Source organism: Anopheles marshallii, chromosome 3 (assembly GCF_943734725.1).
Source record: "Anopheles marshallii chromosome 3, idAnoMarsDA_429_01, whole genome shotgun sequence".
Classification (NCBI taxonomy): Eukaryota; Metazoa; Arthropoda; class Insecta; order Diptera; family Culicidae; genus Anopheles; species Anopheles marshallii.
In genome coordinates this window covers 24,753,374-24,780,595 of record NC_071327.1, presented here as the reverse complement: position 1 = coordinate 24,780,595, position 27,222 = coordinate 24,753,374, and the positions used below count along the sequence as shown (strand labels likewise).

At 43.7% G+C, this 27,222-nt stretch overlaps 2 protein-coding genes across 2 annotated transcripts; both read left to right on the top strand.

Annotated features, from left to right (window-relative positions):
• The first annotated feature begins 88 nt into the window (after positions 1-88).
• On the top strand, positions 89-5,488 carry LOC128716237 (galactosylgalactosylxylosylprotein 3-beta-glucuronosyltransferase S). Its single transcript, XM_053811158.1, has 6 exons — positions 89-194; positions 2,325-2,408; positions 3,681-4,043; positions 4,365-4,627; positions 4,737-5,091; positions 5,427-5,488. The coding sequence occupies exons 1-6, from the start codon at positions 89-91 to the stop codon at positions 5,486-5,488; spliced, it is 1,233 nt and encodes a 410-aa protein (XP_053667133.1).
• Positions 5,489-8,865: 3,377 nt separating this feature from the next.
• Positions 8,866-24,416, top strand: LOC128712401 (uncharacterized). The gene is made up of 21 exons (XM_053807294.1): positions 8,866-8,931; positions 9,312-9,432; positions 10,145-10,821; positions 10,889-10,933; positions 11,005-13,902; positions 13,973-14,352; positions 14,422-14,632; positions 14,731-15,089; positions 15,153-17,145; positions 17,226-17,384; positions 17,452-18,404; positions 18,495-18,911; positions 18,995-19,405; positions 19,474-19,585; positions 19,653-20,504; positions 20,579-21,463; positions 21,527-21,668; positions 21,745-22,544; positions 22,614-22,694; positions 22,776-23,362; positions 23,435-24,416. The coding sequence occupies exons 1-21, from the start codon at positions 8,866-8,868 to the stop codon at positions 24,414-24,416; spliced, it is 13,131 nt and encodes a 4,376-aa protein (XP_053663269.1).
• Positions 24,417-27,222: the final 2,806 nt, after the last annotated feature.

The following is a 27,222-nucleotide window of genomic DNA, read 5'->3' as shown; positions in this document are numbered from 1 at the left end:
CAGTACAGCGAAACCATCAACCGGTATTGAAGGAACTAAGCTACCGCTGAAAATAACGCAAAAATTTCGCAGACCGTTGGTGACAAAAATGGCAGTGGCTCGATCTTCTTCCGTCCTACGGCAGAAAAAAATGCTCAAATTCGCTGTTCCGTGCTTGCTGCTGCTCGCTGTTGTGTTTTTCGTGTACAACAAAGGTAAGTTAAAGCGATGGCTATTGTATGCTATGCTGTACGCGGTGCACAAGGGTCGAGTGTTTGTATATATATATACATATGTATGTGTGTGTTTGCTTGTGTAGTATTGTGTCTAATCAATCTTTTGATTCGCGTTATCGATATTAATCTTCAGTAAAGAGTCATTTTATTCGTGAGTACACTCTCAAAATAGTCATCATAATCCTCCAGGATTTATAAATCCTCCAAGACGCCGTATAAACCGTCTAGAAGTCTTGCTTTTTGACACTTTTATTTTAATATTTGTTAGCTTCTGAAATAAGAACTCTTTTACTGAAGATTTAACCTAGGTCCTGCTTGTATTCGATTGCGTTCCATAATTGAGCAGAATTTGTTTGTGTAAAATTATGAACCATTTAAGGTTATCTACGAAGTATAATTTAGAATAGTAGCTCAACTGCTCTACGCAATCGAAAGCGAGCAATGCTCGGTGGTTATTTAATCAGTATTCTATACTTATTTCATATTCTATTCTTATTTCAGAAGGTAAGTTCGTTTGGTGGTGATTCATAAACCGTTGAGCAGTCGTAAATCTTTGGGAATTCATAAATCGTCAAGGGTCTGAAATCTTCGGGTTTTCATGGATCTTCGAGGATTAATGGTTAATGATGGTCTATTGAGAAGTCACGGATCTTCACAGTGAAGATCCAGAGGCATTCATTCAGTTCATGTTCAGTTATTGTATTTTTAATGGCTTTCATGAGCTTGAACTTATGTTAAACATAAAATGTGTGTAAACTGTACAAAATCATGATTTAAAGATTGTATTAAATTCGCTAACAAATTGCAACGCAATGGTTCAGTCGCGGTTTGTTTTTTTTTTTGTGACGGCGGGTTGTGCCCAGTTTGGTTCGATGGTTTGATAGTTTTGATTAGAAATCTAATGAACACTAATGAATGGTATTATAACACTAATGAATGGTATTATGATTTCTGTACACAGTAACCGTTTCAAATTGCACGAAACCTGCGTGCGCTGTAATTGTATGTAATATCTATAACTACCCACGAATTACCTGACAATTCCCAACCTGTAACCGTAATAGGATCAAAACTGGTGAAGAAATTATACCGATTATGATTGTTTTAACGATGCTCATCCAAGCAGGTCGTGTGTGGTGTGCGCACACTACCGGAAGAAACAAACGCAAAGTGTAGTGGATTGCAGTAGGCCACGTGATAAACGTGGAACACAGAACGGTTGGTGTTGGTGGTGCCGGTGGCGGTGGTGGTTTTCCCCTTTGCTTCTCCTTGCTATTGAATTTTGGACTCTGTTCCGGGGCGCTTCTACTATTTGACCGTGCACAATGTGCTTCGCTTTGCTACAGAGACACTACTGCTGGCCAGTTCGCTTTGCGTGCCCTTTGGTACTTTGTCGATGACTAATGTTTGATGTCACCGCGAGCGTGGATGGTTTGGCTTTGAAGCACACATAGTGTTGTTGCACACTTGACCGTTTTTGGGGAACTCTGATCGTTATCTCTTGTATCGGTTCTTCTCTCCCACTTGTGGTGGATTTGGTTTAAGGGGCACATTGCAAGTTGATTGATGAAATTATAAGTGATAAAGTTCTACTGGTAACGATTGAAAGCAGAGTTGTACTTTTTTCTGGTTGTCCAAATTAAACCCATTAATGTGTGTGTGCACTAAGATTATAGATAATGAATTAAATATGTAAACATTGACAAGAATAATACATAGAAATTATAAAATGAATAATGTAAGTAATATTTAAGAAATGTAAAGATTTTACTAAATAGTAATAAAATAATAAATAAAATCACTAAGTTTTGTGCAGGTTGAATGAAGAGATTACTGTTTAAAATAATCGATCAAGCTGAGTTTAAAAGTTGTGACTTCAACGAATAATTTATGCTGTTTATAAAAACTTAACATAATATCAACTTCATAACAAAAAATTGGCTAACTATTAAAGGGTTTTGGATTGTGTCAGCTTTGGTTTTGGAGTTGAAAAAAAACTTTATTCGGTGTTTTTTTGCTGTTTCATGTGACATAACAAAAAACTCTCCGCACACAAAATTTTCCGATTTCGCTTTTCTCGCTATTTACATGAACAATTTTCTTTTGCAGACAAAAAACACGAAAGCGAAGAAACGAATGTCCTTACACGGTTAGATCTGCCATGGAGAAGCAAGAAAGGGTTCCCACGCAAAGGTACTAACACACAATAATAAGACGAGTTATTGGGGACCGAGGGAAAACACGGGAACACCGATGTGTTGTTTTGATTCACTCGCGCCGTCAGGGAAGGCTAGCCAATTGCAGTGGCTGTTGACACAGTGGAGAAAATCACCCGAAGTGTGTACACCGGTTTCGCTTAGTTTTACAGCACCGCATTGTTGTGGTTTTCATCGCCTGGGGCTTTATATAATTTATCTTCCCTATATGTATCACCAGTAGCTTGTATTACTTTGTACAGTAGCTCTAGTCGGTAACGTAAACAGTATGTTCCGGTTGTAGTGGCATCATAACGCATAAGGCCATCATCTGGCCGCCTCCATGAATAAATTGCAGTTTGCTACCTTTGGCCGCAGTAACTTTTTTCTTGAGATCACTGATTCCACAAATCCTTAGTGATAATGGATGGAATTCTTTGATGAGCTCTGATAAAAGTTCTTCGATGTAAATGTGTCCTATTGTCAATTCTGAACTCTCGTTGCTATCCTCACAAGTGCAATAATGATTGGATCTCCACTCGTATTGATGTGGGTAGTTTCTGAGCCATATCAGGCCAAAGTTTCGACTTCAGCAAATCACAGCAATTTAATTTTGCTTTGTTTGAGAAAAGCGACATCCGCATGACATAAAATGGTGCCATAAAAAACCATGATACTCCGGTAATTTCGAAGCCATATAGTAACTGCTCTTTCATGTTTAACATGTGACTATTTAATTACAATCTATAAACAAGTCAAACAGCAAAAAACAACATCAAGATTAGAGCAACAATGATTATTTACAATGGGTATGGGAAACTGATATTTTGCTGAAGGTTGTGCAGTGCAATTAAAATGATAAATGATAAGATGTTACACTACCACCCCCTGCAAGTTCGTTTCGATGTTTTTTTTCCCGGCAGTCACAATACCGGCCGGCCAGACGAGGTGAAAATATTGATATCTGATCAAAAAACATGTTTATCACGTGAAGCGTTTCAAAGGAGGGAATGGTAGGCGCCAAAGGTGGCCATACGTTGGGCCACATTATATTGACATTTTCTCAACGCATAATTACAATCATTGCTTTGCTCTCACGGACGTTCTAAAGACGCGATGAAATTTGAATCATGTAGCATTCCTCTAGCATCAGAGTCCAGTTCGGTGTATTTTCCATTGCCTAACATTAGTCAAGTGAAAATTTAATATAAAATCTCTGTAAACTTACAAATGGTTTGGTTTTCTCGCTTTGCTTTTTTCCTTTTTTTAGAAGATTACGAGAAAGAATATCCGTTGTTGCTGGAAAATGAGCAGTTGGTAGTTTGCTACGAAAGTTACACAGACCACCGGAAGTCATTGTACACTACAACCAGCTTGTCCGAGACAACGGAAGAGCCCAGCACTACACAACGGAACCATCAACAGCACCAGCAACTATTGCAATCGTTGCAACTGTTCAATGGGACCGAACCGATGATATATTTTGTTACGCCGACCTACCCGAGACGGGAGCAGATACCGGAAATAATTCGACTCGGACAAACGCTGATGCACGTGGCCCGGCTGCACTGGATCGTGGCCGACGACACGAGCAGTTGTAGCGCTACGTTAAACAGTCATATTAAAAAGTTTGGTAAGTATTTCGGCATGACGGGGCAATAGTCACAGCTGTATCTTTCCGTCAGAGTGATCTTTTAATCTTTTTCATTGTTGTTTTTTGCACACAATGTTGTTTTTGTAATAAGTTTATATTAAACAACACTGTAGTGATTTCTAATAGCCATTAATGTTACTTCTTCAAAGATGACGCTTTTTACAATTGACAAAAATAATTACGTTTTCGGCCAAATTCAGCAATGTGGCCAAGATTGTATTCATATCTGGCAATCTCTTACTAGAAAAAAAGTAACCCGCTGAATATTTTCCTTATCTTTATTGTTTTCTCGACGCATAGGCATACCGTACACCCTGCTCGCTAGCCCCATGCCAGAGATGTACCGTGCTCGGAAGAATGCACCCCGCGGTGTCGCCAATCGACGTGCGGCACTAAACTGGATACGGCAAAATCAGAAGAAAACGGGCGTCCTCTACTTTGGCGATGACGACAACACGTTCGATCTGAAGCTATTTAGTGAGATTCGGTACACGAAGAAAGTTTCTATGTTTCCGGTGGGACTGATTGGGGACTACGCCATCAGTACGCCCATCGTGCGAAACGTAAGCAAACCACTCTTGGCCACTCGCTGGGCAATAAAGCAGTGTGAAACTAATGATACACTAACCATTGGTTTCCTTCTTGCTTTTTTTTCTTGGATATTTAAACTAGGGTCGCGTGGAGGGTTTCTTCGATTCGTGGCCGGCCAAACGTAAGTGGCCAGTGGATATGGCCGGGTTTGCGGTCAGTCTCGAGTACCTGGCACTCAGCCCTAACGCAACGATGCCGTACAAGGCCGGCTATGAGGAGGACGAATTTTTGAAGAGCATCGGGCTGAAGCTGGAAGACATTGAGCCGAAGGCGCGCAACTGCACGGAAATTCTCGTGTGGCACACGCAAACGAAGAGCAGCAAATCGCCGACCGTACGAATCTCAATGGACCGGCAGAAGTTAGATAAGCTGAATCTGGGCACACTGTTGAGCCGGCTGGAAAGCATGGGAGTGAATCATATCAGCGAATCGGAAGGTAAGTGTAAATGTTTACAGCAAACGTTATCGCATTGCAAGTGAGGTCGTGTGTGTATGGCTGTTATTTTTTATGAACGCATCGTTTCCAGCATAAAAGCTATTTAACATATCAAGTGGTTTAAGTGATTGATTGGATCAGGCATATTTGTAGAAATAATATTTGTGTTATAAATTGTTTATTTCAATATTAGCTCAAGATAAATCCGATGTGATGAGAAGTGTTCATGATAATGCTGTTACGATGTGTTGTATCTGTTAATCCTCAAAATCCAAAACATAAACATCACATATCATTCATAGTTATTGTTGCAATTATGTCTTTTTTCTTCGCAGGAACCACAGCCCAGGCCATTGTGAATGGCAGTGTCAAACCTTTGTCGTTTTGGTTTAGCTAATAAGTGAAATCCATTCGATGGCTAGTGGGGCTAAGTCACTATCTTCTAAAACGCTTTCAATTGAATTCTTCAGTGAGCTGCACGAAAATGCGTCTGCAACATCTCCACTACTTCTTTAGTCGTAAAATTGTTTATTTTAAAATGCGATGCCATCGACTCCTGTGCATACACGGCACTAGCAACAGATCATAAAGCATGTGCGTTTCTATCTAGTACCGATTACCCAGAGTACCGAAATGAATAACTTGTGACGTGACAATTGGACACTAGAACGAATATAATTGTACTTTGTAAATGCCTTGAAATTGTGGACAAGTTACTACGTATTAGGTACTCCTTTAGTCGGTTAGTAGCTTTTAAAGCCTATGATTAATTCATGCCAAAAATATATCGCGAACAACAACAACAGTCGCTAAACTCACAGACAAGCGCGCACAACAAGCAAAACGATCACATCGTAGTAAAGCAACAAAGAGCGCAAATTCGATCGCAAAGCGAAAGAACAAATCATAAACGAACAATAACACACTTTGAACTGTAAACATGTAGGTAGATGAAAGAGGGGATAATTATAAAGCTGTTACTTTACTGGAACAGATAAAACGAAATAAGGTTGTTTTAATTTAACTTTATTCGTGCGACCGTTTAGTTCTCTTTTGTTGTGTTTTGATCATTTAGATATTTCCTGACCCTTGCATTGCAAGGGTTTACAATTGTAAAGACACATGATCAACGTGCTTGTTTGTTTAATTATTGGTAAAGAATGAAAACTTTAGCGTTGTATTCCACTCGTCTGCGCACAAAAATGGTTGTAAAAGTTACTGCAAATGCTGTATACGCGCTGTAACAGTGTTTTGCATTTTAATTAATCTACTAAAAGCGTGAAATGTAACGAAACAAAGACCTATGGCTGGTGTGAAAATTACAGTTTGATATTTTGTTGTATGAAGCATACAAACCAGGTGTTTTAGTTAGGTTGTGTAGGAAGTACTGTTGAAGACATTTTTTCGAAACCCTTTTGTGTGTGTGTTTGCCACGCTTCATTAGAATCCTTCTCCATGAATTTGATTGGTACCAACTATGGGGGAGGGAAAATCGTTGCTGAGCATCAGCCATCCCTGTATATCCCTGTATACGGATACATTCCTTATGTTGGGAGTTCATTTGAAGCACACAAATCGTTGTAATTTAGCATACTCTCAGTAATACTAGTCCATCGGTAGCACAATAGAAAAGAACCAAACTCTCACGGTAAATAGCGATAGCTATAGATTGTCCAGTTTAGCTTAGATTCCTTGTGATATTAGTTAAGCTTCAATGAGTTCCAATGAGCGTTAGCGGTTGATTTTAGACTCCTGACAAATGCATCGTTAAAAAGACACAATATTTAGTAATATGAAAATGAAATGGTCGGAAATGGTAAAAAAAAACAAACAAACAAATGAGATCTGGAATCTGTATGCGTAATGTGTGCCACTGATGGTAGTACCGGTTTGAAATTGATAAAGGCTTCCCCCGGGAAGGGATAAATGAAGGGGTAATTTCTTCCAATGTTTGTAAGCACTGTAGAAATTCGTTTATGTTTCCGCTGTTAAATTTTAATTTAGAAAGTTATTCAACATTGCCCTTGCATTGCATTGTAACCCCGTGCCAGACAATCAAATGATTTTAATGAACGGTTTTACTTATTGATTCGTCCAACCAACTTATGTTTAGGCTTATATTTGTCCGAAACTACAAGTTGCATAACAGTGCAAGCAACAATTTTGTAACTGAAAATCTAAGGAAATCTAATGCATGTACATAAATGATATTGTTTGTTTAATATCAATTTCGATAGCTTCAGCCCATGTTTACTACTCTTGCTCCTCATGGTTAAAACAGACGCCAGTGTAGGTGCATTTGAATACCAGTTCTACAAAACGTTAATCTATTTGTACCAGTGCACAAAACAAAAAGATCTGTAATAATTAAACAAAACGTATCGATTGTAAAGAGTGTTTGAGCATAAAACTGTAAAGGCATGTAGTTAGATGGAAAATGAGCAACATTTTTTTATAATTTTGATATTTGATATCATGTGATGGTAAAAATTGGACAAAAATAAAAGATTGGTACAAGTAAAGGGAAACATACGAAATGTAATATTTCGTGTTTGCGTTTAACTTTTCAAGACGGGTACGTATACAAAACAAGGGGTTTACCCTGTTACTAACAAACTATTAGTTTATATAATTCAGTATATAAATAACCCTGTAATAATAAATTCAATTTTTATACAATTTAAACCCTATCACTCCTTTCAGAATACAGTCGGCTGCATCGGGAAACGTTCCACAAACTTATCAGCAGCTTTTACTTTACTTTTACCAATATATTATCTGCCAGTTTGCTGATTTCCTCTGGCTATTTCTGTTCAGCGTGTCTGATAATGCATTGTCTTCACGGCTCATCGATTGCGACGGGAATCATGAAAAAAGCATAATCGCGAGACTCCTTTCCTGGGAGAATATTGCTATCGTAATCTTTCACGAGAGAGTGCTCAACACGTACAAATCAGTAAACGTCCTGCCCGTCGTTCCATGAACTTCTTCCGTTCTATATTGTACCGATCGCACAAGACCTTTGACACGAGACTGGTGATAAAGAGAATGCTCATCTTCATCACGTCGCTTCACTATCGGGGCTGATGTCTCAGTTGCAGGGATTTCTGGCCCAGGGCATACTCCTGCTCAGTCAGTTTGTTCGTTCGTTTGGTACGGATCGGTTCGTGATCTTGCTCCAGTAAGTTGAGCGGTGTGTGCCGTAGTACTGCGATTAGGAGTTATACCGTCACCGAGGTGTTGAATTGGCGATTGAACGCAGATAAAACACGATATCTTCGCAAGGTAATCGAAAATCTGTGGTGATATCGATGCTCTAGTTAGGTGTAAGTTGGAATTTTTGGGCCCAATTGTTAAAAGAAGATCGTGAATGCTTTGATTACGCAACCTGACACGTCGAAGAACCATGTGCTACTAAAGTGCATACCAGTTAGTTTAAACACCTTCAACAGTGTTTCACCGACAGCTGGCCCGCAAAATGGGTTTATAAGTGAAACTGATCATGCCGATCAGGTGAAAATTGTGCGCACTCAGCATTGCACGATCAGTGTGATGAAGATCAGTTGGTTCCACGTTGGCACGGTGAATGACATCCCAACGTCAGTGCGCTGAAAGGAAGATGATCCTCTCGTTATCAACAAAGTCACTGATTGCATGAAGCATGGAAGAAAACTACGCACAAGAAGCAGCGGTGTGAGATTAAGTGATGGAATGGAAACCAAGCAAACAATCGCCGCTTATTGACGTACGCAGCCAAAGTTCAAGTTTACGGTGATGTCGACGGACAATCGGTTTCAAGTGATTCAACTGCACCAGTCTAGATGGAATGAGCATTACGAGGTGGGCAGAAAGGGAACGTACGTCCTGTCTACACACGGAACGACACAGATTCCGGGATTTGGGACGTGATCGTGCTGTGTTGTTTAATTTTTAAATGATAAGATTATGTGAACTGTGTGTTCGTGATCGGTTCAAAGTTTGTGTATAAATATTTTGGTGCCCGGATGTATGTCAATCGTGTGTGTGAAGTGAAATGAACGGTTGATAGTTATGTAGTATCAGTGAAAGAAATTAATATTTGCAACAAATAAAAGCAACAAGTTAAACGATACATGGGATTGTACCGGGTGCCCGACAATTTGTTTTTATCTTTTTCGTGTGATATCTTTTCAGAATGCGAATCATGTGCTGTGTTCGAGGAATATGAGTGATTACTGAAGTATTGTTTATTTGCATATCCGAAGACTAAAGCGTATGCAAATATGGAGCGGCGAAAAAGTGTAGTGCGTGGATTTATGTTCTTTCTCGCACTGATTAGCACAGTTGACGGTTACAAAAGAAGTAAGTACAAATGTTAGAAAGTTTACAGTACGGCGTACATACAATCCGTAGAACAAAAGTTTAGCATACAACCTTATTGCCTATCGAGGACAAGTTCCTGACATTCTAGAATGTCTGAAGTTACGGTTCGATCAATTCTTAAAGGCTGAAACCGAATGCAGGAATGTGGGACGAATGATGAGATACGGCATCATGAGAATTATGATTGCCACTATACATATTGGAAACAGAGTAATCCTACCGGTAATTCTTCATGGGAGTTCTTGGTCGCCTACTTACTCCGGCTTAAAACCTTGTGGGCTTAGGAAAGTAATTTGATTGGTGCTTGCTTAGCAATTGTCGCAACACCAATTCCCAATCCTTCTTTCTGTCTTCCGGAAGTCCTAAAAATACTTTTCAAGTAGAGTTGTTCGGTGTGATTTTTAGGACATGTCCTACCAACTGGAGCCTGCAGAGCATAATTCGTTAACAGGTCATTAGACTAGCAGCTCACAGAGCTCGTTATTCTAGAGGGTTTTTCTCTCGAACTGAGAGATTTTAGTTCACTTTTGGACAGAGTCCATGCCTCAGTTGACGTAAATGTTTATTGAGCCTGAAGAATTATTATAGAAAATGCTTTTTTCACGCAAACAAAAGACATTATAACAAATTGTAACATGTACGGAAGTCGAAAGCAGGAAAGAAAATAAAAAAAAATCCTTGGTGCTTGCAGATCCTCTTAAAGATCCTCGCATATGTGGACGGCCCGTGTGCTCCAATACTAACAATAAGTTCCGGTACACTGTTGGTACCTTGTACAAGTATGACCATTCTATGTACGTGAAAACCGCCCTGGTCGGTAGTGGTGATAACGTCTCAGAGCTACACATATCGTCCGTCGTCGAGATAGACTACTACGCACCCTGCCAGGGTATACTGAGACTATACTCGATCGAGGTGCGCGACCAAGCGGTTCAGGAAACTGACGATGCGGACGTTGAATATGGAGAGGAACCGAGCGCAACGGATAATCTCGAATCCGATCAGGATGAACCGGGCGGTGTGCATCCGAAAAGTGAAGCCATCGCCGAGGAGCTTACGCGTTTCGAGCTTCGCTTTGCCTTCCATGATGGCACGATCAGCGAGCTGTGCCATGAGAGCGATGAGCCAGTGTGGACGCTGAATTTGAAGCGCGGAATTTTGTCCACCCTGCAAAACACGATGCCACGGTTTGACATAGACTACGAAACGACGGAAACCGATGTGTCCGGTGTGTGCGATGTGAAGTACAAGACGAACGGTCGGAACGGGACCAGCCTGATATTCCGCAAGACGAAGGACATCATGTCGTGCAAGCGGCGGTACAAGACCATATCGTTTATTCAAACGGTGGCGTACGATTTTCGCTCGGTAAGCTACGGCGGAGGTGTAAACTACTGTGTGTTACGTAATAGTAAAATGTTTTCTCTTCGCCCAGAATTACGTTGCATGGCCCATTCTCAACTCTACCAGTTATTGTGATGTAAGTATAAAGGGTGGTAAATGTTTAGGAGTTTGGGACATTAACTGACATGTGTCACTCAAATATCACAGATTTCGATCGATAGTTCGATCTATAAAAGTGTGACCTGCTACGAACGTCATCAGCTGGAACCATTTTCCCACGGGCTGAGCGGTGCCGTGACCGAGACGTCCAACAAACTAGAGCTGGTCGATGAGGAGGCGTATTCGCATGATAGTCATACGAACGAGGAGATTGACATTCAGCACCGTTCCTCGCTGCTGTACGATCACACACCGTCGGTGCGCGATAGCCACAACGAAAACAAGGCGGCCCGGGAACTGCTGATAGAGCTGTGTGCCCAAGGTTTCCCCAACATTAAGCGCGAATTTCCGGATGTTTTTCTCAAATTTCTTACTGCGGCCCGCGTCCTGTCGGATACTGCACTGAGCGAGTTGGTGAAGCGCTCGAAATCTATTTGCGAGAATGGACAAAACCACTTGGTCGAGAGCTTGCCTTATATCGGTACTGCCGCGTCGGTAAAAGTCATGAAGGATCACATCGTGGAAGGAACGGTTAGCCATCCGCTTGCCAGCAAATGGATGGAATCGTTCGCCTATCTGACGCGCCCGAACGAGGAAGTGCTCGAGGTGATGAAGGAGCTGATCGAATACGGCAAGGAATCCGGTAACCAGACGTACCTGCTGTCGGCAACCGCGGTAGTGCACACATTCTGTAAAATACACGCCGACTGTGCGGAGGAGGAGGTAGTACAGGCGATCGTGCAGAATCTGGAGGAAGAATTGCTCGATACGCTGCAGGATGCGGGATCGGATCTCGTGCACAATCGTCGCAAACATGAACGCGTGATCGTCCTGCTAATGTCACTGAGCAACATGGGCGTGGTAAACGAGCGGTTCAATTATGAGCTGCGCAAAATTATCGAAGCTGACCAATATCCGACGTCGGTGCGCGTGGAAGCTGTGAACGTGTTTCGGCGCAGTGACTGTACCCGCACGAAGGATTACTTCTTGAAGGTGTATTCTTCGTTCCAGCAGGACGTGGAGGTGCGCATCGCCGCGTACTTGCAAGCCATGCGTTGTCCCGATTATTTGTCGGTGAAGCTGATTAAGCACGTGCTGAAAACGGAGGAGGTGAATCAGGTGGGTTCGTTCGTGTGGTCTCATCTGACGAACCTGGCCAAAAGTGCGTCACCGGTGCGGGTCGCAACGCAGGGCCTGCTGGCAGAGAATGGGGAAAACTTTGGCAAAAAGTTCCGCCGAGACGTGCGTATGTTTTCGCGCAACTACGAGCAGACACTGTTTTTCGATGAGTATAACTTCGGCTTGACGGTCGATAGTAACGTTATCTTCAGTACCGAATCCTACCTACCGCGCTCGGTTCGGTTGAACTTGACGACGGATTTGTTCGGCGAGTCGATCAACTTCCTCGAGCTGAATGTGCGACTTGAGGGGCTAGAAGATTCGGTGCACCGATTTTTCGGTCCGAATGGAACGTACAGCGCCAAGATAGTGAATGAACAACTGATGAAGCACATGAAGTTCCTGCGCCAATACATCCCCACTCAAATTTTGGAGCTGTTTGAAGACGATGCGGTGGTGAGCGATGATTTGGACGATACTGAAGATGTTGGGCGCCGTAAACGTGCCGCCGTAACGGAGCGCCTGCCAGCCCTGATTGCGCGCAAAGTACAGGACGAGGTGGACAAGCTCGGGTACCACCTGAAAAGTAACTTCAACGATCCGCTGTTCACGATCGGGGTCAAGATATTTGGCAACGAACTGAGCTACTACACCGATGGCTTGGAACTGTGCAGCATTGCGAACCAGCGCAAAATGTTAAAGGATTTGTTTTCCGGGAAAGAGCGTGCCTACACGAAATCGTCTGTATTTTTGGACACCTCGTACGATGTACCGCTCAGTTCCGGGATGCCCTTGGCTCTGGGTCTTGTCGGAGCATCGTCGGTCGATCTCCGTATGACAGGCATTGTACGGGCAGTAGATTTTTCAAACTTTCTGGTGGACATGGAGGGAAAAATAAAACCGAGCGTGACGATAGACCTGACGGCCACGATGAAAAGCGATCTTATGTATGCCGGTACGGCGATCAAGGTGAAGACCAACCTGTACTCAAGCTCGGCCTGGTCGGCACAGCTAAAGATACGCGGCAAGGAACAAGCTGTGCTGCAGGTTAGCTTGCCGCAGGATCGTAACGATATCCTAAGCATCCGGTCGGAAATGCTTGTGTCGACGGGAAGGCGAGAAATACGCCAGGCTGGTATCGAGAGCCGCTACTCCAACTCCACCTGCACGTGGCCTTTTATCGATCAGGCGATCGGTTTGAAAATGTGTGCGAACTACAGCATGCCAAACGTCACCAGCTGCGGTGATATCGTGGTACCGAGTCTTATTCTCAGCGGACCGATCAACTTCGACGTCAGTCTGGAGAAGGCGGATCTGACGGCCAAGATGTTTGTGCTGAAGTACAGCTGGACCGAACGGCAGAATAATACGATCGTGTCGGTGCTGTTCGAAACGCCCAATTCGCACATACCACGAATATTCCGCGCCAATGTCACGCACGAAGCCCATCGTAAAACGGCCAGCATGTCGTTTGTGAACGGTAACATCTCGCATAAGGCGGTCGGCATCTACATCAACAACCCGAAACAGCATCGTATGGAAATGTCGTTGAATGTGAACGATCGTAAATATTTGGCGTTGGAAATGGGTTACAACAGGACGGAGTTCCGCAATGGCCGGATGTACTATCCGTTGTTCTATCTGTCGATCAATAACGAACGGATTGCCGGCATGAACGGTCAAGTTAGGCAGACGGCGAAGAACAATGTCTCCCAGTGGGACTACACGATCATGTTTGAAACAAAGCGGGTGCGTGCGAAAACAATCGGCTACGTAGCGATTTCCTACGATGCGACGTACATGATACACAACTCAATGGAATATCAGGTAAGTGGGTTTACTACAGCGATACTGACTATTGTTTTATATTACTAATTGTCAAACATATGTTACGCAGTTTTCATCTTCGAACAAGGTCGAGCATGTGGTCGTCAATGCACTGGCAGAAGCGATCAAGAAGGACCTAATGATGTACCGCGGTAACTTCGACTTACGTTCTAGCGCTTACCCGAAATTTGATGTAGCGCTAAATGCAACGCTGGTACAGGGAATAGGCCGCTTCGATTTCACCTTGCTGCACAACAATGCACCGGATTTAAAGGATAAAGCGTACGACACCGTTGTTAAAATTATATTCGCCAGCGACAACCCATTCCGCGGCCTACAGCTCATGGCGGCCAATAATCAACAATCAATGGAGAATTTGATGGAACGTACCATCCTATCGTTCGAAGTCAACAGCACTCAATCAAAGACCGAAATGAAGGCAATGGTTGTGTAAGTGAACATACAGCTCTGCAGTAGAGTGCAAATAAACCGCAGCATAACCTTCCAATTATGTTTTAGCCACGAAAGTACGGCCAAAAAGGGTAAAGACCATACAGTGCGGATGCTGCTTCGTTACGCCCCCAATCGGAATGTGGAAGGTGTGGTGTCGTTTTTCATTCCACGCCAAAAGATGTTTCGCTTTTTCGGAACGTTCAATCTGACCGTGCCGGGCTTTCATCCCTGTACCGCTAGTCTGAAGTTAAACGAAATATCCCGGAAAGAGCACAGTGTAAGTATACACTTACATTACGCTTTTTGCATTGTAATGACATTTAATGTTTTCCGTGTTTTTTTTTTTGTTTCTCGTAACCTGCATGTTGTACCTAGTTCGATTTCACGGGAATTTGGTTTTCGATGCACGCCCTCAACGTTAGCGGTTGGTACAAGGACCGCAGTTCGAACGTGAAGAGTTACCATCATGCGAAGCTGGCGGCACATATTGGACCTTCTTTGAAGGAAGCGTACGGTGATCTGATATACATCCAGGATGAGCATGACAACAAGCTGACTGTAAAAGCCTCTTACGACAACAAACCGTACCAGATCCTTCTGCAGCATACGCAACAAGTCGAGAATGGCACCAAGAGCGTCGCGCGGTTGAAATGGAAGGATGAGCTGTATAAGTTTACAGCATTTTTAAAATCGGTGCCGGTGAAGCAACTGGACATCGAGTTACACATTGACAAGTAAATGAAATGCGAGTAGACGAGGAGTGAAGACGGTGATTAATCCTTACATTACTTTTGCAGAGTTCGCGATATCAGCATGTCCCTGCGAGGCTATTCGACAGCACTGAAGCGGGAAATCGGAGTAGAGATCAAGTGGGATGCTAACCGTGATCCGACGCAGCGATTTACTTTGTCGGGCGAATTAAACACACCCAGGGATCGGTTTTACGATGGCATATTTTTACTATCCTATCCCAACCGCACCTTCAGTGGGACGTTCGACTCAATGCTGAGTGATCCAAGATATTTGGCCAACGCCCGCATCTCGTGGAACTCCAGCGAAGCGATTGTGGTGCATTTGGATGCCCGTAAGGATGATGATTTGTTCCCGAAAATGTCACTATTGTTAGAGCTGAATTCAACTTTTAACGATTGGCCCCAAAATGTGCTGAACGGAACATTCATCTTCAAGGACAATAAGCTGATTACGAACCTTATTGCGCACTGGGCCAATGATAGGCAACTGGCCCTGGAGCTGATGGGCTACTACCTGTCGAACGAAAAGATCTTTGACTGCGAGCTGGACACGAAACTAACCAGCACCCTCCAACATGTGCCTACGGTAAAGCTGCACCTGAAACACAAGTATACTGCCAATCGGTTCGAGACGATATGTTCGATGAAGCACAAACCAGCGGACCAGCCGCCACAAGTGCTGTCCGTCCATTCCAACTGGCAGTACGATGTGGATAAGCATTATAACAATATCACCGGATCACTGAAACTGATCAGCCCTTTCAACAGCTACCGGACCGGTGCACTTGTAACCAAGATATCTTTCAACGAAAACCGTGCCATCACCGGAGCCGCCGAGGTGCAGCTGGACGACGATCAGTACGAAATGGTTGTCGAGGGACACGTGCGCAATCTGGTCGATTGTATGCTGACCACCAACATTACCTCGTCGAACGTAAACTATCGCAACATTAATGGACGTTTTGGTGTGAGCGAGAAGAACCGGCATCTGGTGGCCGAGGTGATCACACCGAAAACTGCACTCGGCATAGAGCTGCTGTACGCGGTCGTCTCAACACAGGACTTTGACGTGAAGTTCCACCTTGCGACACCGCTGAAGGATTTGGAAAAGGTGATTCTACGCGGAAAACTACAATCGGATAACATTGATTTCCGCGCCGGTATGAACAATATGGTGCTCGGCTGTACAGGCGTGTGGAGAAAGCTACATTTGAAGGATTTCGAGTATTCTTATCGCATCTACACGCCGCTGCAGAAGTTTGAGGAGAGTGCGTTGATCGCAAAAGTCGTTATCGACAGTAAGCGACCAGAGTACGTCGATGTGGAACTGTCGGGCAAGTTTTCGGATTATAAACTGGGTCTGAAGGCGATTTCGAAACCGAAACCAAACCTCATACTACAGCTGCTGTCGCAAACGGCATCCTCGATGGTCGAAGACGATCAGTGGACATATGAAGCTGCCGATGAGTTGGACGACGACGAGGACGAGTACGAAGACGAGGAGGATGAAGAAGAGAACTTGCTTAACTTTATTGGTGATGTTGAGCTGTACACCATTGTCCTACCCACGATCGTAGGTACGCTGGAGCTGACCGAGCAAAAGTCGCGGTATCGTGTGATCGGTAAACTTAAACTACCGCAAGGTGACATCGACATCCGGAATCGGTTCCATCTCAAGGATTTCTTGAACATGCAGAACAGCTTGCGTCTCAAGACACCGTTTCCGGTGGCGAGTTTGATAACGTCGGAGATGTTACTGAAGTACGCTTACCAAGCGACAGATATAACGGTTGGCATGAACGTGAAGTTTAACAACCGGTCGGAATGGGTCAACACCGGTTTCCGTGTGAACTACAAGTACAGTCTGGATGAGGCCGAGGTGCATAAACATCAAGCGCTGGTAGATCTCATGACACCGATGAAAAATTTGCAGAAAGTTTTCCTGAACGGCACGCTAGAACTGGAAGACCACAGCTATAAGGGAAATTTGACCGCTAAAACCATGACCACAGATGCTTCGTTGGCATTGTCTTTTGAGGTAAGGGATGACGATCGTTTTGTTAAAAGTTGTAATAGTTAATGTTTTGTGCTAATTTTATGTTCTTGTATTGCCTGCAGAGCGAAGATGAATTCATCGATACATTCATGAGCATTTGGGTGCGTGCGCCTCTCATGCCGTACTATGCATGTCGTGTGTTCTATAAACAAGATTTCTCCAACACCGAAAACCTGATGGATCTGGGCTTCATGGTAAACGACGGTGATTTGTACAGCAATGTAAGTTCTAGTCACACCAATTTAGTTTGTTTACGTTGCTAATACGTTGTTTCTAAATTGTTTGCAGTTCCGCATGGATGGAAGCTGGTCGTTTGCGAAGCCACATTACATAAAGGGCGTCGGAAAATATCAATCCAATTTCCTACCGGTTCATTTGATTAGTACCGATTTCTTGATCACCCGATCACCATTGCCCAAAGCTTACTGTAATGTGAAATTCCACGACAAGAATGGTTTGACCGAGGAGATTCGAGCGAAAGCGGAGCGGAACCGTGAAATGTTCACGATTGACCTTAGTGTACCGATGGAGGATTATAAAAATTTGTCCATCCATGGACGCCTGCAGCACCGCCAGGGTAGTGAGTACGCCGTATCCGGACAGCTGTATCGCAACGAGTACGTTTTCCAACTAGAGGGTGATGCAACGATCACTGAGGACATACCGTACAGAGCGGAGCTAGTGTTTCAACCGCTTTCTGCGGAAGGTTCGATCGGATCGATTAAGTACCATTGCACAAAGAATTCGGCCATCACCGAGTTAAATCTCGAACTGGAAAGTGGTCCCAAAGTAGCCAAACTGGACGGTAGCTTCAAATTATCGGCAATGTCCGATTGGTTTATGAAGGTGGGCTTGGAATCGTCCGAACCGAGTCTGAAAAATGTTGATTTCAACATCGGTATAAGCCCGGAAGCGAATGGAAAAGCACTGGGCAAGTTTAATCTTCAATCTCCGTGGGTAAATTACGGAGTCGATCAGACAGATATCGAGATGATATTCGATGTACAACCAATTTCGGGTTCGGTTGTTGCACGGTACAGCATTAGAAACGTGTCTGGTAATGCTAGCTGCCTGTGGAACTGGGCACTCAAGTCGAACATGCAGTTTGCACTGGAGAATCGAGTGTTAAGAAACTCGGTCGAGCGTTACTTCCGCACAGGCGTGCGATACGTGAGCCCGGATGTGGAAAACAACCATAACTTAACCTTTGGCGGTGATCTTAACTTGAATAACGTCTGGGTGTAAGTAAACGTTCTAGTCCGAGTACTTTTATGTTTGTTTGTCCCAGCAAAATGAGAAGGGAAATCACCATCTTTCGTTTATTCTTTCAGGTTCAGCGCCAATGCTTCGGTCGACTTTATTTCCATCCGCGATCTGTCGGCTGTGATGAAAGTACAACTACCGAAGCCGGTGGGAGATGTACACACGTTAGCCTATGTTATGAACGGTGATCTACCCTTCATCGAGCCGGTTAAAACATTCAACATGGAAACTTCGTACGAAACTGATGAAAGCCGCAAACGGTACGCTTACCATACGGAGTACAGTGCTTTTGGTGATCTTCGCGCACTGGTACGGTTTGATTGGGGTCCCGATGTTCGCAAAGAACGGATTCAGTCGATGTTGAACATGTTCCGCAATGGTGATAGCCGGGAGTTGATGGCACGATTACGAGGGCCCTGGCATTTGGAAGACGCATTTTCCGCACACGGAACATTTAATATTGTCGATTTATTATATCTCTTTAGGTAAGTAGGAAAATACTGACAGGCATAGGTACCGAGAATATAGGAAATCCTGCCTGTTTTACTTACATTTTTTCTTTGTGCAGTGGCAATATTTCCATACCGGCATCAACAAAGGTGGCAAGCGCTAATGTGGCGTTTACCAATCTGTCTAACATGAAGGGAGATTTTAATTGCACCACTCCGTTCTTGAACGTATCGTGGATCCATGGACAGCTGGAGTTTATTGAAAACCCGATCGAATCCATACGGTACCTGAAGGGAACGTGGCCGGAATCGAGCGCTATTTTTGATGCCAAAGCAACCTATCGGAATAATAATAATGCACGCGAACAGCAAGGTACGATAAAGATCGAAGTTCCGTTGCAAACAAGACATTTTGCTGAGGTCAAGTATGGTCTAGCGCAGCGACCATTAATCACAAACGGTCATGCAGAGATTGACTATAACAGTGAGAAGGTGCTTAGCGGACAGTACACCTCGAAAGAGGAATCAAGGTAAGTACTATAATTACGCAAAGTCAAGTCGTCAAACTAATCGAACTGTTTCGATGTGTCTTTTACAGGGCTGGCTTTGATAAGGAAACGATAGATGTTACGCTGAGGAATAAATACATGCCGGTGGGAGTACTTTATGTGCACTCGTTAAGCACATTAGATCCGGTCGTAAGATCGCTGGTAAGAATAATTTGAAATTAAATTGCAATTCTTCGAATTGGTGCTAACTTCTGATCGTATTCGACAGGACATCAAGCGCGCAGAAATATTCCAGCTGGACAATAAAACCAATTTCAACATTACCGGAGAGCTGCACGTGATGAGGAAGGATATAGGTCAGGAATATCTCGTGAAAGCTATCCACTCGAACCGAACCGTAGTTTTGACGGCCGATTTCGAGGAAGAGAATAACGTGAGCAAAAAGAAATCCAAGTTGCAGCTATCGCCCAACGTGTGGATTGCGTACGATTTTAAGCTTACCAACCGCTCGCGCGATGACTTGGCGTCACAGAACTTTACGCTACAAATATCCTACCCGAAGCGTAACATTTCAGCGGATGGATGGTACTCGTACACGAAGAAAGCCTTCGATTCGGATGTTACATTCTCGTACAGCCCGAATCGCACCGAAAACTCCGAGGACGAACACGAAATACCGAAAGAACGGACGATTCGAGGCGGGATCGAGTGGCGCGACCTGTTAAACAGCACCACCAATGGGCAGCACATACGTGTGGCTCTGGGACATCCTAGTTTCAAGCAGGATGTCACGTTGAATGCACATTACTTTACCGATCCGAAGCATTGGTTCAGCTCCATGATGGAACTGCGTTACAATGACGATGATGAGCATCTGATGGCGATGGGCTTTGATTTGAACGATCTGAAACCGGTCGTTGGTTACTGGAACTATTCGTACCATCTTTTTAGCAGGCACGATGCGTCGGACTTGGACCTGGATTCGATCGGTTCGGTCGGCGTAAGACAAGGATTGTACGGCGTTAGTTCGAATTCGCACTACAAACGTGCCTATCTGTCGCAGATGCACGGACATGTGCTGGGCTGGATAAACGTGCCCCAGAAGGAAATGCATTACGAGGTTTGTTGTGGAAACGTGGTGCCGTGTGAGTTGTACTATCGCTAACATTTTGGTGTTTCCTTCACTCCCCATAGCGAATAACTTCCCAAAGTAAATACCGCCTGTGGACTAAGGCAGAGGGTGCGTATCCGGTGTATCTGATCAATGGAACGCTTTTGGATGGCCCGGAGGTAGATGCCGTAGGATTCTTCTACCTTAACGTCGACGACAAACTGGTGCAGATGAAGATCAACGTAACGCCCGACGGTTCAGAAAACGTGCACATGTACGGTATCATTCCGGATTCGCGCAGTGCCTATTTCGACTTCTGGAGAGACTATGATAATGCGCGCGAAGTAGACGTGACCTACTATCTGAAGATGAACCATTCGCGATTAATTACTGGACACTTGCTGTGGCGCCCACAGATCAAATCGGATGTCCAGCACTGGATCAAAGATTACGTGAACCGAATGCACCACGGATTGCTGGAGTATGCCGAGTTTTGGATCAAGCACATATACTTAGAAACAAAGGACACGACGGCGAGCATTAGCGAGGCCGCACTACCGTACGTAGAAGGGTTGCTTGAGGACGTTGCTGGTTTGAGCGTACTGCAAGGCGATCTGGAAGATTTGGAAAAGTTTCTCAACGCGTCGTATGCGGCGGATGATTTTTACATACGCTCAGCTATTAATTTTACCATCACGGTGCTCGACGAGTTGGCGATAAGAAATAAGATCACATCGCTGCCAAAGATTCTGACCGAACTGTGGAATGTAATGGGCGAATCTGGAGAAGCTTTCGGCAAATCCATCACCTGGTTGCTGGAACGAGTGAAAATCACGTACCAGAAATTTATCGATATCGTTGGAAGAATTTTCCAAGGTGATGCCATGCGTTACCTTTCATCTACGTTGGAAAACTCCCTGGAGCGGTATGATAAATTCGTGAAGGACATTCACCTGCAGTTTATAAAGGTACTGTATCAACCGAGATGTCGCAATAGCGATACAGTCTAATGTACTCTTAATATTCTACAGAATATTCAGGAGATGTGGGAAAAGACTGCGGCGATGGCAACAACATTTTGGCACAAGATGCTACAGAACATAGAACCTACGATAATCCGACTAGCGCATTACGGCGAATCGGTCGGCTGGTATGTTGGGAATGAAATATTCAGTAAGTTGTTCGTCGCTATATATACAAAAATGGGGGGGTCAGGTTTCCAACACTTATTTTCTTTTCATTCTTGTAGCGTTTTTGTATAACAAAACGCAAGAAATTGCAGACTCCCCGTACTTTAATACGGTCACGAACTTCACCCAAGATTTGGACAATCTATACAAGGATCTGGTGACGAACGACATGTTCACGAACTTGGAAAAGTACTCCTCGATTACGCGGCGGTTCCTGTGGGAAAAATACTTCCAGCTGGTTCCATTTGCAAGGGAGTTGTACCAGGTGGTGGAGGGTTTGAAGGAAGAGATCAAGGAGCTGCGCAAGATCGAGTACGTAGAGTTCTTCCTACAGCGCTATGACGAAGCGCAAGCGAAGGTGGAATGGCTTGCTGAAGAGTTCCAGGTTAAGAGACGCTTGCATCAATTGTGGGTAATCCTGCGCAAGAAGCTGTCACATATGGCGCAAACCGCATTGCAGACCGAAAATCACTATCGTGAGGCAAAAACCAAGTTCATCTTCGATCCGGATAATGGCATCATAGAGTTGGAACAGAAGCTTCCCATGTCGTGGCATGCGTTCAATGAAACGCCCAAGTTTGATGAGATTCCTGAATTCAAGTACATCACCGATGTGCAGGACCTGTTTGCCGGTAGCAATACGACGGTCTGGACATTGTGGCAGCAAATTTGTCCGTTTGCTAAACCGCAAATGTGGTTACCACCGTTTAAGAGTGTTGGACTGCTGATCGGCTCGAGACATTACATGTCGTTTGATAAACGTTTCGTATCGCTTGAGCTGAATGATTCGAACATGTGTCGGTACCTGTTGGTACATGATTACCACAATCGATCGGTTACGTTGCTTTTGGAACCATCGGTACGTATCGAGAGATTGCGTGATATTGGCGATGAAACATTGCATGTGGACTTTTTCCCTTCATTTTAGCTACAAAACCACGAGCAACCATCCCGACAGATCACGGTCATAACAGACGAAGAAACAATTGCGATCGATGTGTTTAAGATGGTATGTATGATTGGTGGTAAACAAAATCTCTAGCAGAAAAATGTATTTCGAAAATGATTTTACATTTACTCTCATGTACAGTCGGTGAAAATCAACAGCAAAGAAGCAACTGCACTGCCTGCCATGATAGGCAGAAAGACGGAAGTATTCCAAGAGTCGGACCTGCTGTACGTGCAGTCACAACACGGCTTCCTGCTTGCTTGCAGTCTTCGGTATCACCTATGCTGGCTGGAATTGGACGGATGGTACTTTGGAAGAGTTGCCGGTTTGCTTGGTACAATGAATAACGAACCGTTTGACGATCGGATCACCTCCATCAATCAGTACAGCGAAACAGACGAACAGTTCCTTAACAGCTGGGCTCTGCCGGGTTGCAACGCGCAAGTTACCGCAACGAACCACACCAGCAACTATTACAGAGCTTCAAATAACCTTAGTCAGTTGTGTGATGAGTTTTTCCACCAAAAGATGTCGTACCTTTCCACCTGCTTCTCGGAACTCGACGCTACGCCATTCTACGAAATGTGCATGGATTTGGGTAGCAATCTGCAGCCCTCTAACGATAACTCTACCGAGCTGTACCGAGGCGCGTGTACGGCCGCCTTGGCGTACATTCAGGCCTGTATGCTCGAGAATGTCCTACTGCGCGTACCGGACAAATGCATCAGGTGCGTATTTGTGTGTTCGAAGTGATTTTTTCTTGGGATACAATAACATATCGAGGTTGTTTCGATTTTCAGCTGCCAGCTAATGAATGGAACCTATGTAGCAGAGGGATCGTTCGAGAACTTGCGCAACGAAAGTGTTCCGAGTGCGGCTGACGTGGTGTTTATCGTGGAAGCAAAGTCCTGCAACAATGAGTTTGTGCAGACGAAGAGCATCAATCTGCTGGTAGAGGGTATCAACCGTGAGCTGCAGCAGTTGAACATTAACGATACACTGTTTGGGGTGGTGGCGTTCGGTGGTTTGGCGCCGTTTGATCGCCCACACAGTGTCGTCGTTGGCAACAATGTGTTTGAAACGTACAATCGGTTGCAGCCGTTCTTCGATCACATCACGATCGGAAATGGTACGAACGAAGACATTTTCGACGCCATAATAAAGGCTTCGAAGCTCATCTTCCGTCCGGGCGCATCGAAAACGTTCATCTTGCTACCGTGCTCACGTTGCATCGAATCCAGAATGAGACTGGACTTTTCCTCCATGGCGCAACTTCTGCTCGAGAACGACATCAAGCTTCACATCCTGGCCGATCATGACCTGTCGTTCCAGAAGTCTCGCGTTTCCCGGCTATTTTACGGAATGGATAGCAAGGTAGCTTACACGAAGAAGGACGTGAAGGAGCTGAAGGGCGATGCGGAACTGCGACAACAGATTCGGCTGCCGAAGAAAACGCTCGGCGAATGTATTGCGCTAGCGCTGGAAACCGACGGGTCCATATTTGGAGGCCACAAGCTGCGCCAGGATCGTTCCAACACGAACAACACGAAGAAGTTTATCAAGGTGTTTGCGAAACGTATTGCGGTGTCGGCCCAACCGAACACTTGTCAATGGTGCGAATGTACTGGGCACAATACCGGTGTGGCGTACATGCAGTGTACGCCGTGTCACTATCCTTCACCGTTCTCGATGGACGATGAAGATATGACGGAAGACATGTTACTGTCCGCGATGCAGCCAGACGATGACTTTATGTTGGAAGATGAGTACGAACAGTTCTGATAATGAGGGGTGGAGCACAAGGGTTAACCGAACGGGCGGAACGTTTAGCTTATAAACATTTTATGCACATTATGCGGCATATTTCTAGAGTAAATTGATCGAACATGTTAAGTTAAGGAGACAAAAACGTATATATAGTTCTAATATATATTAAAACAAATAACAACAATAATAAATCAGCTAATTAAAGCTTCTTGGATTGTGAAAGTATAAGGAATAAAAACACTATGCGTGTAGGAAAGATTATCTCATTTTATTACTATCCAGTTTGGTTACATATAATTGGTTTTTTGTTCACCTTCGCATCTTCTTAACTCTCTTTGTTGCAGCTTTTGCTTTTCTTGATCTTAAAACCTATTAGAATTAAGTTTTAAAGTTTTGTTTACCTTTCTTGCCTGCTGCTGTTTTATTTATTTGTTTTTTTCTTTTGTAACGTCCATTTCTTGTATCGAGCTTTTTTGTAACTCCCAGGAAGTTTAACGTGCTGCGTGTTGTATCATAACACTTCCGAGCGCGTGCTTCGCTCTGTACCAAATTTGTTTTAAACTTTGCGCAAAGTTCAGTATTTGTTAAATGTTTTGCACTGTTATTGCGAAAACAAACCTAACTTGTACTTACACGCTACAGGGAACCGGGAGAAGCTTGGAAAGTTACAGTGCTTTCACAAACTGTATACACGCTAGAGGTCGAGCGGAAAACAGTGCTTAGTTAAAGTGTTTTGTATTGCATACATTTCCTTCCTCGAACGTGTACTGCGTTGGCTTGACCGTGGGAATTTTCAATTTAAATCTGTTCGTTCAAATATTTCAACGATGGATTTCACACTAAACCATTGCTGCATCTTTTGAGAGATTATAAATGAAACGATTCGTACAGGAGTGAATGTTTTTATGATGCGTTTCGCGATCTTCTTGTTGCACCCCAAATTGGTCAATAATAAAAGTAAGATGTTTTGGGTGCTGTTGTACTGACTAAAAATGGCTAAACAATAAATAAAAGCAAGCAATTTTCTACGGAAAAGCGAGAGGCTATTATTGGCATCCGGAAATCGTTTACTACTGCATCTCTTTATCTTTTTTCTGGTATAGTTGCAATGAGGAGAGTTTAGGAACTCGGAGATCATTTTCTCAGATCGTAGTGTTAGCGTTTGTTGACATGTTTACATGGGCTTTTGGGCTTTGGGACATAACTATTTCCTAAGTCTATTTTCTCCATTCTGATATGTTCTACTGCTGCTGCGGCTGCTGCTACTGCTGCTTGCATAAATCCAGCTAGTCGGTGGCATTTTGTTGGTAGTTTAAAAAAAGCAAATTAAATGCAGTTAACCGAAACAAAAATCAAGCGAAAGCAAAACAACGAAACAATAATGATTGTCGCTAGTTGGAGAGTTTCCATCTCGTGTTCCAATGGTTGTAACGGGTATAATTACTGACGAAAATTACAAAGGATTTTGTTTTGTTTTGAAACAATCTTAAAGCATGTTTGTCCCTAACGACATCTTACGAAATAAATAAAGAAGGCCAAATCACTACAATACTCGTGTATGGTTTAACTCAAGCGTACAAATTTTCTCTCTTCAAGCCGTAAAAATGTGAGCTGCTATTTCCGTGTGCCGTAGGAAATTACTAACATCCTGCGGAACGGATTCGAACAGTAATGGACGTATCGCTGATAAATTGCGCCTTCGTGTATGGTGTCCACCTTCACACACGCACATAAGCTACCCTATGTTGGGTACCCACGTGTATGAGTGTTTCGAGCTAATACTCAAAATTACCTAGCTAAAGTTAATGAATTGCTTAAATGCAGCATTACGTTTTCTTCTACAATCAATCGCACCATAAAATCATGCTTTCACGTTCACTGTCACCAAAGGGACACCTTTAACCCTCTCTCTCTCTCTCTCTTCTCTATCTTTCGCGGTGCGATAGCAAATAAGGCAAGCAATTTGTTTCGTTTTTTTGTATTGTGTTGGTGTGTTGGTGCTTGTTTTTAAAATGCATTCTGCTCAAAGATTCCACATTTCCACTCGGTAGCTTGTCACCATGCACATGTGTTCTGTTTAATTGTTACATATTCCACTTATGAAACAGAGTTTAACGTTTGTTAGTTACCTGTCTCATGTATCTTCTTCCTGCAAATACTGCTTTGTTTTAGCTGTTGGCCACACAAAAATCACTCCTGCTGCTGCTATTTGGAAGTTTTTGTCCTTCCGTATTAATGTGTATATCTAGAACCCTCTTAAGCGAGCATACAGGCTATGATGCACCTGGAGGACCATAAGCAAAAGCAGACTGATTTCATGCAGACAGTGATGGAACGATAATATTTTTCGACGATATTTCTAGCGTTTAATACTTAGTTTCCGTTCACCGTTTTATTTTTTGTTTGTTCACCATGTTCGCCAGGCCATTGTTTCGCGGACAAGTAGAGACAAAGAGATGCCGTTGCTGCATCTTCCTACGCGTATCTTATCACTGGCCTTTCTGTTTTATTCAATATCGGTCCGATAATTTGGAATGATGAAGCAGGTTCTGAGCTATCCTACGATTCTAAATAGCTAATACTTGTTTACTTCAAATTTTCGAGCCGTTGACTTTGAACGTTGAACAGTTCGCTTCCCCGATGTGAATTTAACCTTGTTTAAGCATATCTCAAGCTAATTATGCCATCATTTGCCATCCTCGTCGTAGGTTTATATCATACACGCCTAACTGCACTTTACAACTGCAAGTAATCCGAGGAAGAAGGTAACACTCTTTTATCTCTAAGTAAATTTCTCTAACATTCACCACCATCCCGTTTG

What these genes read in the sequence shown, in the direction of transcription:
- LOC128716237 (XM_053811158.1), top strand. Translation starts at nt 89, where the DNA reads ATGGCAGTGGCTCGATCTTCTTCCGTCCTACGGCAGAAAAAAATGCTC. An exon ending in GTTTTTCGTGTACAACAAAG is followed by an intron (nt 195 to 2,324) that starts GTAAGTTAAAGC and finishes TTTCTTTTGCAG; the next exon opens with ACAAAAAACACGAAAGCGAA. An exon ending in GAAAGGGTTCCCACGCAAAG is followed by an intron (nt 2,409 to 3,680) that starts GTACTAACACAC and finishes TCCTTTTTTTAG; the next exon opens with AAGATTACGAGAAAGAATAT.
- LOC128712401 (XM_053807294.1), top strand. Translation starts at nt 8,866, where the DNA reads ATGTCGACGGACAATCGGTTTCAAGTGATTCAACTGCACCAGTCTAGA. An exon ending in AACTTGAATAACGTCTGGGT is followed by an intron (nt 18,405 to 18,494) that starts GTAAGTAAACGT and finishes TTATTCTTTCAG; the next exon opens with GTTCAGCGCCAATGCTTCGG. An exon ending in CGATCGATGTGTTTAAGATG is followed by an intron (nt 22,695 to 22,775) that starts GTATGTATGATT and finishes TCTCATGTACAG; the next exon opens with TCGGTGAAAATCAACAGCAA.